Consider the following 16,052-nt stretch of genomic DNA (forward strand, 5'->3'; position numbering starts at 1 on the left):
CTCACCAAAATTATATACACTCGAGTGAACGTTTTTTACGAAGCAGTGTTAGAAAAGTCAAGGTAGAGCGGTGTGATTCCCTTGATTAGATTGTGCTATAGATTATATTTTAAGAGTGAGCTTTATTATAGGCAAGACTATATTTGAGGCATTGTCTCACTAGCCCCCCTTGAAGCAAAATGAGACACAAGTGAGGGGGGTGCTTTTGGGACATGTTTTGTGATTGTAGTACCACGTTTTCGTGGAATGATGACTGAAAATGGGAGGGATAATGGGGGGAAGGACGGAGCTTGAAAAACTTATTGTGCCTCAAGAAATCAAAATAAGGATGACTGGAAATGGGAGGCATAATGGGGGGAAGGACGGAGCTTGAAAAACTTATTGTGCATAGTAAAGTGTAAGTGAAAAACTTTATCCTCAAGAAATCAAAATAAGGAAGTGTCCATGTGAGTTGGTTTCTTCATCTCAAGATTGCGGGTTTTTACACGATAAATTATTCAAAAAGCTGAGCCAACGACACGTGAAATCTTAGCCGATTTTTCTCGGTGAAAGATACACACTAAAATACACTTTAAGGACGGCTTTGAGCTGTGGGAAAAGGAGAATAAGTTATATGACACATGCTTTTTGTTACGTGAGAATGGGCGGAGGCGGAAAAGCCTGAGTTGGAAATGACCGTGAAGTGAGGAAGATGAAGATGCCCTCACTCAATTGTGCAATGGGATTCTACACGCCTTCTTCTCTTGTACAAATTCACCCCTTCACCCTGCACCTTCTCAGTCTAGTTCCAGTTTGCTCTTCTCCTCTCCTGTCTTTAATCGCTTCATAGCAACACCAGCTCGCTTGTCCTGCACCCTTCAAGGCCTTCAAAGCCCCCTGCTCAACGTCTCTCGTCCAGCATTTTAGAGCTTATCCCTTCACAGCCTTTCAACCATGACTACTGCCTCTCCCCCTGCTGCTTCCCCGACCAACGGTAGCCCTGTCGGAATTGAAACCACTGCGAACCCAGTTTTACCTCCTGCTCAGACTCGCCTTGGCTACTCTCCTGTGTCCCCTCAAGATAACGATTCTCATGCTGTCATCTATCGCTACCCTTTGCAAGACGACGCGGACCTCACCAAAGCCATCCCGCGTGAAAATGTGCTGGATTTCTTCTATCCTGGTGCTTCGGGGAAATCCAAAGCGGATCTCGTGTGGTTACAGCAGCGAAGGGACATATTCCTCCTCGCCTTTGAAGCTGTCCAGCAACTGCCTGCGAGCGATAAGTGGTCCTTCTACCAAATTGCAGGTATTCATGGCCTGCCTCACGTCCCCTACGATGGCGATCAGGGAGTCTGGTCGCCTTCCAGCCCCGCCAGCTGGTGGGGAGGATACTGCCACCATGGATCGCCTCTGTTCCCAACCTGGCATCGCCCTTACATCATGTTGTTGGAACAATCTATCATTCGTCAAGCCAAGTTGTTGGCAACGACGACCTTCACGGATCCAGAGGAGAAGAAGGTTGTAGAGGAGAGGGCAGATGAACTACGAATTCCATATTGGGACTGGGCCGACGAGACCACCAGGACGCTCGGGATGCCTGATGTCTTCACATCGACACAGATATCCTTGGCTTATAGCTGGAAATCCTTCTCTCAAACGCAAATCCCCAACCCGCTGAAGTCCTTTGTTCTGCCGGAGGATGTAGGTCAACGAGTTGCGTCGTCCGATGTCTTCAACCCGGAAGCTAGGCCCAACTATGTCGTTCCGTCTACCGGAACGCCCTTCACCCCGCGTGGTTACTCCACCGTTCGTCATGTCAGCGCTGCTTACACGACTCAGAATGACAAGCTCGATGCGACACTGCTGAGAACGGCGAATACCACTTTGGTGGAAGGAGTCGAGTCGATGTTTCATCACCGTGACTGGTTGTCCTTCTCAAATCACTACTGGTCCGAGGCCACTCATGGAGACGGCCAAGAGTTCGGCCACTATTCTTCATTAGAGCTGGTGCACGACGATGTGCACGGCACCGTAGGGGGTTCCGGTGGTCAGATGAAATACCCAGAAACTGCTGCCTTCGATCCCATCTTCTTCTTCCATCACAGCAATGTCGATCGCCTAGTAGCACTGTGGCAGTTCTGTTATCCGAACTCTTGGATTCCCGGTAAATCTCTACAGCTCGACTCCACCGGCACCTACACCATGAAGCCAGACAGCCCAGTAAATGGCGACACCGACCTGACACCGTTTCGACGCTCCAACAACGGCGAATCGTTTGTGTCTTCTCGAGATGTGCGACTTGTGGATCTGGATTGTGGGTACACTTATCCCGAGATCGCAAGAGCTCGTAAGGAATCCTGGAGTCCGTCCCAGATGTTAGCCTATGTCTTGAACCTTTATCGTCCTCCTCAGTATTTCGTCCACAGATGGGTGCTCCTGATAGAGAACATACCCAAGCGGGCCTTCAACGGTCCTTACGGCATTCGCGTATTCCTGGACAAACCTGATGCTACTGCGGATACAGCAGTGACCATCCCGAATTTCGCTGGCGAGATTCATATATTTGCAAGATCTAACGTCGCAAGGTGTGCTAATTGTGATCAGCGCACATCCATGAGAGCAACGCTGGACCTGACGAAGACGATGGTGCGATTGGGGATCACTACAGCTGTGGAGTTAAGCGGCGACAGCATCGTGGAAACCACGACAAACAATCCGTTATCAGAAGCCGGAGCGATCAGATTAGTTTTGGTGGATCCTGCAGGTAAGGAGGTGAACGGTGGGAATTGGGAAGACGTAATTAAGATAACCCTTTACTTGCAAGAAGGGGTGCAGAATGAAGAGCTCAACAAAGCTCTTACGGCACAAGTAGATACAGAGAGTGCTGAGCTTCCCACAAAGCCACTCCAGAAATTTCCCGTATCTGCCTAATGGGCTCCCTTACTTTGCTTAATAACTTCTGCATTAGCTACTGCGTGGGGAGTTTTTTTCCCGAGGGACAGACTTTGTAATCTTTTATCAGTCTTGGAATTGTGTTTGCCTTTTATATTTCAGTAAATCTTTCCTTTATGGAAGAGACTTTATTTCAAAGCCTTTTATGTATACACCTCCTACGGAAGATTCACACTATCCGTTGTTTATTGGATAGCAATGAAATTGCTCCTTGTTCAAGAGAAAAAGCATTACCTTAGTTCATTTTCTTGTGTTATTATCAATGGCATAGTGAGTATCATGATAGCCTTGATATATTGTCTTTTTCCTGCAATGCACCTTAAGATTCTTATGGTTGCAAGACTCTTTTGATTAGACATAAATTGTGTCAATTAGTTATGGCATAACATATATTTAGCCTCGTGATTGTAAGGTATATCAAAGAAGTCTATAGACTTTCTCAATAGGTTTTCACTAAACTCACGAGTGTGCTATCTACATCTCTCCAAAATGGAATTCCAAGGCAATAATGCATAAGTCCTAGATCGTTCATGTCAAACTCTACAAGTAAGTCTCGTTCGAACTTTAAGCCTTATAATGACGAGTAGCATGGCCCATCTACAACAAGTTAGACACTCGGGCTGTTGGGTCTCAAAGTTGGGATCATAGTTTGAGTGTGTGTGTATGTGAGAGAGAGAGAGCGAGAGAGAGAGAGAGAGAGAGATCTATCTCTCTCTATATATCTTTACTATTTTGTGTTTTGTGGTGGTGCGATAGGTATCTTAGTGTCTCTCTCTCTCATACAAAAAAAAAAAAGAAAAAAAAAGAGACATGGTACAAGATAGATGGAATTGACACTCATGTGCATGAGTGCACATACTCTCTCTCTCTCTCTCTCTCTCTCTCTCTCACACACACACACACACACACACACACATTAGAGACATGGTAGGAGATAGATGGAATTGACACTCATATGCATGGGTGCACATATTTGACCCATGTGCCTTCAGAGGTGCACATGCATATAATTCACTTTCAGAGGCATGTAGACACTTGCATGTACATGATTCATGCTCACATGCACCTAGACACACAAGGACACATGCAAACATATGTACATGAGTACACAATCATTCAACTGCACATACACACAGATGCATACATGCACTTTATATACAATATATATATATAATATATTATGTTTGTGTGTGTCCACGTGTAAATATACAATGACGCACCATCTTCGTTGCTGCCATGTCATTTGGTTGCACTGTGCCACATCTCTCCACAGTCTTATGTAGTTTGAGGTTTGTTTTACCACATCATTAGGCTGAAATCCAACGTGCAACATCATCATAAGTTGTGCTGCAATCTAGCATGATCTACCAGTTTGTTGGGTCACTTGTGTAGCACCATGTTAGCATGGAAGCACGGGCGTGGGGGGAGATCCATGTAGCACCACGTCAGCATGTGCATGAGGAATAGAGTAGATTGTGCACGGGATAGAGCAAAGTGCACGTGGCAGCTGCAAATCTCTTTGGGTATAGCTTTTGGTGTAACTGCTATTGTGATAGCATGTTAAGAGGGGTGACCCTGTGGTGATGGCTCTCATTTTTAGATGAAATAGATATGAAGATGGATTTTCACTTTTCCCTGTATGGCATTGTCTTGTCCTGGAGAACATGTGGTAAGTTCATGGCAAGCCAAGTTTGGTCTAGAGGGGAGGGAAGTGTAAATGAAGGCAAGCCAAAAGCATGGTAGAATTGGTATAAAAAGAAATGAAGGTCGTGGATGCTATGGATGATAGACATGATGAAGGAGGGTATGTGATGGGTATAATTGGAATGATGAGCCATGAAGCATGGCCATGACGATGGCCATGAAGGAGGATGGCACGTGATGGGAGGAACAGAGCAGACCGCATGTGGCAGGTTCATATTAAGCTCACACATAGCCACTAATAATGCCATCTAATAATATGATATGAATTAATAATGCCATCTAATAATATGATATGATTTTGTCTCATCTTAGTGGGAAAAGCTATAGGGCTATGTAAAGTCTAAACCATAAAACAGTAATATATTCCAGTCAAACCAGCTAAAAGCCTATCACAGTAGAGGTGCGAGAGTAACCCATCAACTGTGGCGAGAGTCCCCGAGGCAACGGTATAGGGAATATTCCTTGAATATTCCATGGACGACTAGTCGATTCCATTGACTAGGTTGATTGGTCGACTTCACTGACTAGGTTGACTGGTCGGTTCCACTGACTACGTTGATTTGACTATCGCCCTCATAGCTATAAAGAGGCGACCTCCCCAGTCCATTGTACCAGATCAGATTTTCCAGCAGATATCTTTCAGCTAGTAGCTCTTCACCTACTATCTATCTAGATTGCCATCTAAGCTCCACTGTGGGAGCGCAAGGGTGGATGGAGCCATCATTTGTACTACATCAGTATTAAAGGAAAATTTTGTTCATCTCCAGTTTGCTATGTACTCTCTATTCTTTGTTCAGTTTCTGTTTCGTTGCGCTGTGTGTAATTTAACACACTCTAGGCATAATGGGTTTTATTTCTCCAGTCCCCTCATTGACTCTTACTGTAGTGTCACAATTTTGTATTGTCAATCTATCAGTTCTCCAATCATGGAGGAATGATGCTTCACACAACCAAGGATGACCAAGCAAGATTTGATAAGATTTCTTGGGGAGATCCAATATTGTGAACTAAAGAGTAAAGCAGACTCCTGCTACTTTTGTGAATACACCATTCACTATTCCCAAGGGCTTTGCATGAGAATCATCTACAAGAAGTATGTTAAAATTAGCCTTTTGCATTTGTGGGATACCCCATTCATCATAGAGATCCTTGGATAGGACATTCACACCTGCTCCACCATCCATAATGGCACATGAATCATCTACAAGACATATGTTGAAACTAGCCTTTGGATTGGTAGGAGACATCATTCATCATAGAGATCCTTGGATAGGACATAGCACACTTGATCCACCATCCACAATGGCTTGGATCTCATCATATGCTTTATGGATAAAAGGCACGACTAGGTTGCATATGTCATCTCTTTCACCCATCCGCACAGGGATATCTTCTACGTCTTCCATAGGTGGAGGGGGATTTGCTAATTCAATCCATCCTTTGAAAATCTCCCAAAGATTGGGGCAAGTCCGTAAGAGGATTCCAATGGAAATGGTCATAGGGCAACTCAGAATGCTAGAGAGTGTGGCACTTTCACGTTGGCATGGGGGAACATTATGTTGTGGATCTTGTTGCTGGAAGAGAGGATCAACTACAGTGTCAATATTTGGTGGGGCCAAGTGGATCTTGTGCTTGCTTCTCAGCCTTGAATTGAGCTTGTTCTTTTTCCATCCATTGTCGAAGTGCCTAAAATTGCACCTTCTCCACTTCTACATTAGGGCATGGAACTTCTTTTATTTTAGGATCTGGACCTGAGGTTGATGTGATTGGTTGCTGATGGCTTGACGGAGGTAGAGACACTTGCGCTTTATTTTGGAGAGGTATTCTAGATTGAATTGGAATAATAGGTCCCTTGGTTGCCTCGTTTTGTTGGTATGTAATTACATTCACAAGTAGTGATAATATGCATGCGAGCCGTAGAGTCTAATGGTCTATCCCAATAATGCCGATTAGGAGCCTCATTTTGTTGTGGGACCTTAGTTTTCATGGGACAATCCATACAAGCATGGCCAATGCCACAATCTTTACAGAGTGGTTGGAAAGTAGCAGGGCTACCATGATGAAGGCATTTTGTGATCCGGTGATTCTCTTCACACCCGTAGCACTTGATTGGTGCTCAATATGTGTTGAGCTGAACTTGATTCGCATAGAGAGGGATTAAACCTTTTGCTCCTTTCACATAGTACACTAGGTACTTAGCTTTATAACCAAATTGTGAATCCACTTCCTCGGCCTGAAGTTTTTGTATTGGAACTGTTGGAGGAGCTAGATTTGGCGCTCTTGGATATTATCATGGATTTGGATTTCTGAGTAATTGCGGGGCTTGGGTCCGGATGGGAATAGGATCCAGCCTTAGAGCTGATGGTTCTTGTGCAAGTGCTAGTTGCCTGTACATTGGGATGGGTGCCGGTTTGTATTGTTGAGGTCGGGGCAGATTGTTGCGCATGTTGAAGTTGCAACTATTTTCGTCATGCCCACTATGCGTAGATGTGGCACCACAACATTGGTAGTGTATTGGCTTGTGCATTGATCTTGTCTCTTAGGACGGGGCATTCATTTGCTATATGATTGGCCATGCAATGTGAAAATCATACATTTTCACATCTTGGATAAGTCAGAGGTGCCAACTAAGACATGTGAAGCTTTTGTTCCATGGCATGTATCATTTCTTCTCTTAGCTTCATGGTCATGGCCTCTAGACGATATTCATTAAATGTTTCTACATTTGAATTGGCTTTGCCCTTCTTAGAGTGTTTATCTCATGCACTTACTCTTCCATCATCACTGCTGGTGTCAGAGTCTATCATGCCATCCCCAATGTCAATTGCTGCTGCATGAGTAGCACTGATGAATGTTTCATAACTGCTAGATTTTTTAATGTCTTTGCAGATTTTCTTTCTTAGGCCTACAATGAACCAGGCTGTGAGGTACTTATCATTGGGGCGTGGATCACATTTTGCAATTAAGCGTTTCATTTTGCCAAGGTACGTGCGCACATATTCCCTTTGACCTTCTATGAGCTTGGTCAGTTGGAGAGCAAGATCATCTTGTAGTTTCTTTTTTGGAACCACCTCTTGAATTTGGTTTGTAGCAGGTTCTATGTGGATTGTTCTTCCACTAGGAGGTCGAGTTACCATTCTGAGGCTAAGGCCATGGGGAACCATGCAACCTTGGTTTCATATGATTGATCTCCTCCAGCTCGGCATGCGGCATCAAAACGCTGGAGGAATCTTGTTGGATCCCCCCGATCATTGTATTTGGGAAGTTTGAGTTTGCCCAAGGGTCACCTGCCTTGATTGTTATTGGGTCAGCCATGATTGTTGCAAGCATTAAAGAAATTGTATCCATCTACTTCCAGGTCAATGTCACCACCATCACTGCGATGGCGATCTGCCATGTTGTGACTTGGAGGAGTCAAATGGATTGGCTAAATTCCAAGGGGAAAATTCAGGGCAATGGATGGTTAGAGATGTTGGTCGGAGCGTAGTTGCATGCAAAATTGTCGAGCGGTGGATTGGGTACCTCTTTTGCAAGTCCGGGTGTTGATCATGGATGATTTTTAAAGTTAGTTTCATTAAAAAGGTAAAATTTATATTGGCTTTGAAAGTTTATTTGCTTTAATAAAAATAAATGTTTGAAATATTTGCTAAGATTTGAAACTTTTATGCAAAAAAATTCAAAATTTTGCCAGGATTTATATTTTTTCCCTCAAAATTCAAAAGAAAATATATAAAAAAAGTACTACATTCTACCAATATTGTGAAACTAAAAAAATGAGCTTGAAAACTTTTGCCAAGATTATATATTAATATATAAGCATAGCTTCGATAAAAACATCCCTGGTATTGATGTTTTTGTGTTGGGGGTTAGAGATGTGTTAGTATATTAGGGACTGTCATGTTATAAATGTGCCTAGGATTGGCCCCCTTGAGTGCAGGAATGTGCTGATGTAGACAGATTGTCAATTGAAGGTGACATCACAAATTTATGAGAAAATTAGTGTGAAAAGGAGCCCACACAAGGGCACAAATTAACAAGCTCTAGGGATTTCAAAATGATATGTAATGGCCTGGAAAAATTCCCCATAGCATGGTGTTTCTGTGTGTTAAATCTTGTTTCAAAGGGGGTCCAATTGGGGTCCCAAATGGGCGAGTCATGGACCTTTAAATTTAAGTCAAAATTAGGCCTTTTAGGGCTTCTTAGATTTGAAGTGTAGGTGTAAATGGGTCCTAGACTTGAAGAAACTAAACTAGGTTTAGGGATCTAACTAATTGGTCTAACTATCTGTTAATGTAACTATCCTAATTGTCCAATTAGTCTAACTAACCCGTTAGTTATCCTAACGCAATTGTTTAGTTAAGCTACAACTAACCGAACCTAGATTTGGTAAATCTAACCAAACATTAGTTAATTAAACTTGAGGATAGTTAGCCCAACTAACTAACTATTAGTTAACTAACCTAACTAGGCCTCACCCTAATGGTAGTTAACCTAAGCTAGGGCTAACCTAGCCTAACCTAGAACCTAGTTAAGCTAACTAAGGTATGAGGTGCGGTTGGGTTAGGGTTAGGTTAGGTTTAGGGTCAGGTTAGAATCTTCTCAAGATACTAATCAATAAGTTAGGTCAGTACTTTGAAAGTGATGACACTAAATTTGTACTCATGGTCACCTACTAGAACAAGGGTGCTACGGCAATCCTAGATGGAGGTATAGGAGTGAGCATAGGCACCAAATAGTGTTGGGTCACATGGGGATGGCACGAGATGGAGAGTACCAATCTGGTAGTCAAGATGGCTGATGAAGTGAAAACCCAACTAGTAGGAGTGTTGAGAGACATTAAGATCAAGACTTTTGGACTCACCTATTAGGTATGGTTTGTAACTTTGTTGTTATGGACTTCCATGAACAACCAAATGGTTATTAGCCCTTTATGTGCACTACAGGACTATTCCATGGCTAGTCTTTGAATTGAATATATTTGTGCAAAGATGAGAAGATCAAGAAGGTCAATCTTCATGTTCAGTAATGTATTCGAAGATGAGTTCTACACTACCCAACTGACTACCAATGTAAATGTGTTCCAAGACTATAACAATAAGGATGCAAGGGAGGACTAGAATTAGCACTAGTATGCTTTGCTACTGTTGCCAGAACCCAAGCTCTCCCACAATGGATGCACATCCTTGTGACCATAGACTCGATTGAGAAGACAAGAACATAAATGGCAGCATATGGCTCTAAGGTGCCAGGGGCTATAGTCCCCTTGAATATGATTAATATATTAAGGGCACTTGAAGAAGGAAAAGGGGTAAGGAAGGTCAAGATCAACCTCCACTGGCTAAGGTACGTTGGTGCTATCATGGTGCACTAGGAGTTCTCCTTTAAATGGGGAGCCCAGTTAAATAGAGTAAAGGCCCTATTAGAGTCTTTGAAGGTAGAGTAATCCCCTCCACCAAAGGCTAAGCCCCCCCAAAATCTAAATCAATTGCATGCTTTGAATTTGACCTTTTCTACATAAAAAATCTATGCATTCATATTTATTGAGTCCACCTACCCTGCATCCACCTTCCTTGAGTTCACTGGCTTTGTATTTAACCAAAAAGATACCATTTCAATACAACTACAAGGACACTGGCACTTGCATAACATATCCATGTATAAGCTGTCTTCACTGTCCTAAGGAATGGAGGATATTGATTAGCAAATGGGTTTCATGAAAGTAGTTCTTTCAACATGTCAATTTGCAAAGATGTGATTATTTGTTGCACATTGTGCCGGTGTGTAAGGTCTAGTGCCGGTGTGTAAGCGCTAGACCTTACACCAGTTATCTAATAAATTTGAAGAATCAACCATTTCACCATAGTCTCTAGCTGAAAACTTTCTAAGGAACACTTGAAATGGATGCTCACCATAATCATGTACTAAGACGTGGATGATATGGCCCTCGTAGGGATGCCTTACAATGAACTCTGCTATAGTCTCCCTAGAATCTGCTATTTACCCCAAGTATGGCAATAAGAACTTTAAGATCTCCTTATCATCAAATTTGTTTGGAGTGATGCATGTTCCGAATGAGTTTAGCACTGCCTTTAGACCCATGCCATCAATGAGCATTGTGTGCATAGATGGAACTCAATGCCATGATAAACTATTGTGCTAAAGGGATTTAGGTAACACAAGTCTCATTCAGTCATGTTGGATGGAGAAATTCATTAATTGTGTAACATTTTTCGTGCAAAAAGTTGAACTTAAACTTGAAACAACTTAGTCCATCATCCCAAGCCATGTTCCTCTTGATCAAAGCCACCAAGGGCTCTACATTCCTCTTAGTCGTGCTATTGCATATAGTGACCTCCAATTGGGTCTATATAGTTGCCAAAAAATTCATTAAGCTAGGTTGCAAGGACACGATGTGCTTTTCCACCTCGTGAATGTCACCTCCTTCAGTCGCCGCTGAGGGAGCATTCTTCCACCACTTATTTAGCAATATTCCATTCATATAAAAATCATCAGCTTCTTTTGAGGGGGGACATTTATAATATCACCTATAAGGAAGGACATAAGCACTCAATGATAAGGAAGGACATAAACACAAAGGTCAATACATGACAAACCATCAAAAGACAAATTTTCAAGAGTATAGAAAAATTTATGAAAAATTAACAAGATGAAATACATGAAAAGTAACAAAAAACAAGACGAGGCGATGTGTTAACAAAAATGGACCATGCATAAAAAATTAAAAAACCATCTCAGAGTGCATTTCATTTAAAAATAGGAAAGCTAGCTCAAATACAATGTCATCACTACTTTGAGGATCTTGTCTTACGATTGGGGGTTGGGACAATCCTTAAAATTCTTTCAGAGACTAAATTTTTGTTTCTTTGAGATCAAGCTCCTGAAGACAAAAGCCGAAGATGATTGATGTCTGTCAAACTCTGGCAAGTGTATTTGGCATGCTTAACGGTCTTTAGTGTACAACACTATAGTAGTTGCAAAAGAGAGATATATTATACTACAATAGTAACATATAATAATAGAAGAGTAAACAAGTAGTACTATGTTGGTGCTATACTATAGTAGTTACTTTGTTAGTACTCCACTATAGAAATTATACTAGTACTATTACTAAATATAGTACTACGTTAGTACCCTACTATATAGAAACTATATTAGTACTACAATAGTACTCCACTATCGAAATTATGTTAGTGTATTGTTAGTGCTCTACTATATTAGTATTGTACAAAAATATATAGTCTTAGATTAGTACTACATTAGTACTCTATTGTAGAAACTATATTAGTATTGTACAAAAACATATATTACTATATTAGTACTCTATGGAAACATCCTGGAAACATATAGTACTGTATTAGTACTATTAGTGCTCTACTTTACTAGTATTGTATAGAAATAGATAGTACTATATTAGCATTGAATGGAAAGAAGAGGGTATTATATTAGTACTACATTAATTCTTGACTATATTAGGATTGAATAGAAATAAATAGTACTATATTAGTCTTATATCATTAGGGAAAAAGGGAACTCATTTTGGGGCCCTGTAAGAAATTCACTATTTTTTGATTTATTTCTCTCCTAAAAGACCTCAAAAATAGTAAAATATGGAAACGTGGCTCAGATTTGTCAGTAAGGACTACAGAATTGTCAATTCAAAAAGGAATAAGATAATCTTTTGTCTGACTAACACGATTTTGTATTAAATATCCTCTTAGATTTTTTTTTGTTTACCAAAGATTCCGCATCTCTTTGGCCGACGTGTGCAGGTCTTTCATTAAGAGTCCATCACTGAACTTAGTGATTGCAAGTTTTCAAAATATTCACATGGATACCGCCACACTTCCACGATTCATGTTACAAAACGACTATGAGATTGAAAAACAAACTTCGCAACCTGAGGAGCACAAAAAATGGCCGATACTAGTGAGTCACTATCTGAGAAGAAGCGATTACACCATCTTCACATCGACTTGGAAGAACAATATGCTCCAGCACAAAAAAGACGAAAGGATACGGTGCTGAATGCTCAACAGCGGGAAAATATGAGAAGAGAAGGGCTTCAACATATTGACTTATGGTGCGACGGAAGCATATATCCAAAATGTCAAGTAAAAAACTCTACACCTCCATTTGTCAATCCCACCACATTACTGAGGTTTGACGGCGATGGACAAAATGGACTTCTTGGTTATATTTCAGCGCAATCTGCATTTGCGGAAACGTATAAAATGATGTACCTACAAGAAAAGGGGGCCAAGATGGAGGAGATAGCCATTCGTGCAAAATTGGAGCAGCAGTTGCAGAATGAAATCGAGGAGCATTCAAAGAGTAAAAAAGAATTGACAAGAGCAAGAAAGAAGAGAACCGTGCTTGGAGACAGACAACGTAGCAGGAAGATTAAAAACATTGCAAATTTGAAGGCTGGGACTGGTGGATGCAAGCGACGAATTCAGGAAGCAAGGTTAGATTGAAATTTATCATTTTGTATACTCAAAAAGGCTCTCTTCCAGACTATATCTATTTCGTTGATTGTCGCAAAATAAGAATGGGGTGCTGAATAATATAGTCATATAATGTTGTTATTACAGGAAATTATTGGAGCCTGCAAAAGAAAATATGGACCCGAACCTTCTTCCTGTTAAACAAATGAAAGGATTGCTTTCTTGCGGTGTAGCAAAAGGTTTGATTGAGGAAAAAAAATACAAAACAGTCAAACGCAATGTTGTAGAGGACTTTGTATCCAATAATCAAGTTGATGGCACTATAATCCAAGAGGCTCTTGATGTTAGTGGAGTTAGCAGGAAGGGATATAGTTCGATTTTCCATGCGATATCCTCAACTTTGAAAGATCAAAGGATTAAACGAGTTTTACTGCCAAATCCAGCAACCGTGTGGAGGATAAGAGGTCATTTGAATGAAAGTATAGATGAATTTATTGGGCAGTATATCCATATTGAAGAAATATTTCATGGTGTTAAAGGAACCACTGTGTATGATCCTTGGAACAATATATTTTTAGATCTGCAACAACTTCAAAAAAGAATGGTCGAGTTTTATGGAATAACATTTGAGGAGTGCAAAGGCATTTTGAAATTTGTTATCAAACTGGATGAGTGTGAGGTTGTAAAGGAAAAGAAAATGGAAAGAGTTACTATTACATTGATGAATGGAGCGATTGATACATCATTGACTGAAGCGAGTTCGAAGTATTTTAGTGTGCAGTCAGAGAAACACATATGGTGGTTAGGCTCGTTCCAGGTATGATCATGGGCTGTTTTATACTTGATTTTGGTAATTGTTTTCAAATCTGATATAGTAATACTTTTGTTTTCTATAATCTTGCAGGTGAAGACCGAAGACCATGAAACACTAGATTGGGTGTTTCATCACACGGAAATACCAACAATAATCAAAAGACAAGTGCAAGGCGAGAATCTCCATGTTGCAGGAAAAGGTGATTTTCAAGTAGAATGGCACATGGCCGGGGATCTTAAAACACTTAAGTGCATGTATAACATTAGTAAAGGAGGCAACTCAAAGTCTCCTTGTCTTTACTGCAAAGAATCAGCTCAAGTAATGGATTCAAAATGGTGGAAGAGAGCACCTAATAGAGATAAAGTTGACCCTGACTTCAAGGCCATTCTGGACATTCCACTATGTAATGTTCACATCTGCACATTGCATGGTCTATGTCGAATTATTGAGAAATTGGTATTTTTATATATTGGATTTGCTTGGAAACTCCGTCCCGAAAAAAATAGAAAGGATGCTCTTCAAGCATTGGAAAAAGTGTTATCCGATATAGGTCTGCATGGAGGAGATGTTCAAATCACAAAGGATTTTAAAAAGTCTACCAATGGCAAGGAGGTACCAATCAAGCCCTCTATTGGTGGTGTTAAGGCAAGAAGATTCTTGTCTCGACCCAAACACAGTAAGCAAGTAAGGCAAGGTAGAGCAGTTTCAAAGATTAATTATGGATTGTGGAAGCAAGTCCATAATGCTGTGAAAGATCATGAGGCAGATGGGGAAGCACGAAATAGGAAGGCAGAGGTGTGGAGGTCTCTTGATCAACTCTTCATGTTCTGTGACAAAGTAACATGGACAAAGAGTGATTACAAGAACTTTGAGGAGGCAATTAAACATTTTGGGAAGTCAATGAAAGACGCGTGGACAGCCTGCAATATAACTCACTACATGGTAAGGTTCTGTCTTTTTCTTTTACTTAAGTGTGATCCTCTTTTTTTTATTACTTACTATGCATTCTTATGTCTTACAGCATATCATATACAACCACCTTCCCTATTTTGTCAAAAAGTATGGATGCCCATCTATTTGGTCTACCCAAGGCATGGAGAAGTCTCACTACATGGCACGTAATGCATTTTTTAGACACACACAACACTATGGAGGGAGTCAGAAGGCAAATAGTCTGAAGGAAGTCTTCCAATGGTTTTACCGAGGCATACTACAAAGGCTGCATGCTAAAAGAAAAGTTGCTAGCTCCAAAATCAAGCTTGCTTTTCTTCTAGCCCAAAAGCAAAGACGAAGACAAGCTCTAGACAATTCAATTGCAGCAGAGAGACATAGACAGTGGAGGGAATCGAAGATATTTAGAAACCATAAATGGACAAGTAAACATGAATAGGACTCATTTGTAACTTATTGGGGTTATGTCCACATGTTTTCAAACTCATTCAATAGAAATTTTTTTAGTGGAACAAGTGACTCTTGGTGTTATGCACGAAAAAAATTTCAATGTGAAACATATGATCTGAACTTAATACAATTTGTTTACAATTTCAATATATTGTTCATTTAATATTTAACGACACCACTCTATGTAAATGTACAAATCATTTCATCATCAACTTATTAATCATTTATACAAGATCATACCAGATATCAAAGACTTTATACAAATCAGTTCAAATTTAATATAATGTTTGTGCTATATTCGATGACTAAATCCTATTTCTCCCAGGGCCTGTTCATCGGAACTCTCTTTTTGATCTTGATTGGAGTCTTTTTCTTCTTTATTGGCTTGATGTCGACTGTCTCTTTATCCTTTTCTTCAGCTCTCTCCACCTGTTCCTCTTCTTGGACTGTGTGGCCTGATGCAATCATGGGTGGCTCTCGAAACCTTACAAGCTGGTGTTTTCCATAGCCCTCCAGATATTTGGGGTCCTTAACACCACATGCTAATGCATAAGAAGTGTAAGACAAAAAGTAAGCGGCCCTAGAGGCCTGCTTATTCACATAATCTCCAAATATATCTATGGCAGACAACCTCTCTATCAAAATGATCTTTTCCTTTTGCCATGAAAGAGCATGTCCACCTAAAGCCCTGGACAAACATTTTAGGAAGTAAACAATGGCTTCTCCATTGTTGC

The 16,052-nt window shown here is 40.8% G+C and overlaps 1 protein-coding gene across 1 annotated transcript; it reads left to right on the forward strand.

Moving 5' to 3' along the window:
• The first annotated feature begins 923 nt into the window (after positions 1-923).
• LOC147900710 (tyrosinase-like) lies at positions 924-3,177 on the forward strand. Its single transcript, XM_087375993.1, has one exon. The coding sequence runs from the start codon at positions 934-936 to the stop codon at positions 2,911-2,913; it is 1,980 nt and encodes a 659-aa protein (XP_087232119.1). The 5' UTR covers positions 924-933; the 3' UTR covers positions 2,914-3,177.
• The last annotated feature ends 12,875 nt before the right edge of the window (positions 3,178-16,052 follow it).

The sequence above is a fragment of the Dipteris shenzhenensis genome, chromosome 6 (genome assembly GCF_047967505.1).
Source record: "Dipteris shenzhenensis isolate YYH24624 ecotype China chromosome 6, Dip_SZ_1.0, whole genome shotgun sequence".
Taxonomy (NCBI): Eukaryota; Viridiplantae; Streptophyta; class Polypodiopsida; order Gleicheniales; family Dipteridaceae; genus Dipteris; species Dipteris shenzhenensis.

Coding starts and splice junctions, on each gene's coding strand:
- LOC147900710 (XM_087375993.1), top strand. CDS start 934: ATGACTACTGCCTCTCCCCCTGCTGCTTCCCCGACCAACGGTAGCCCT.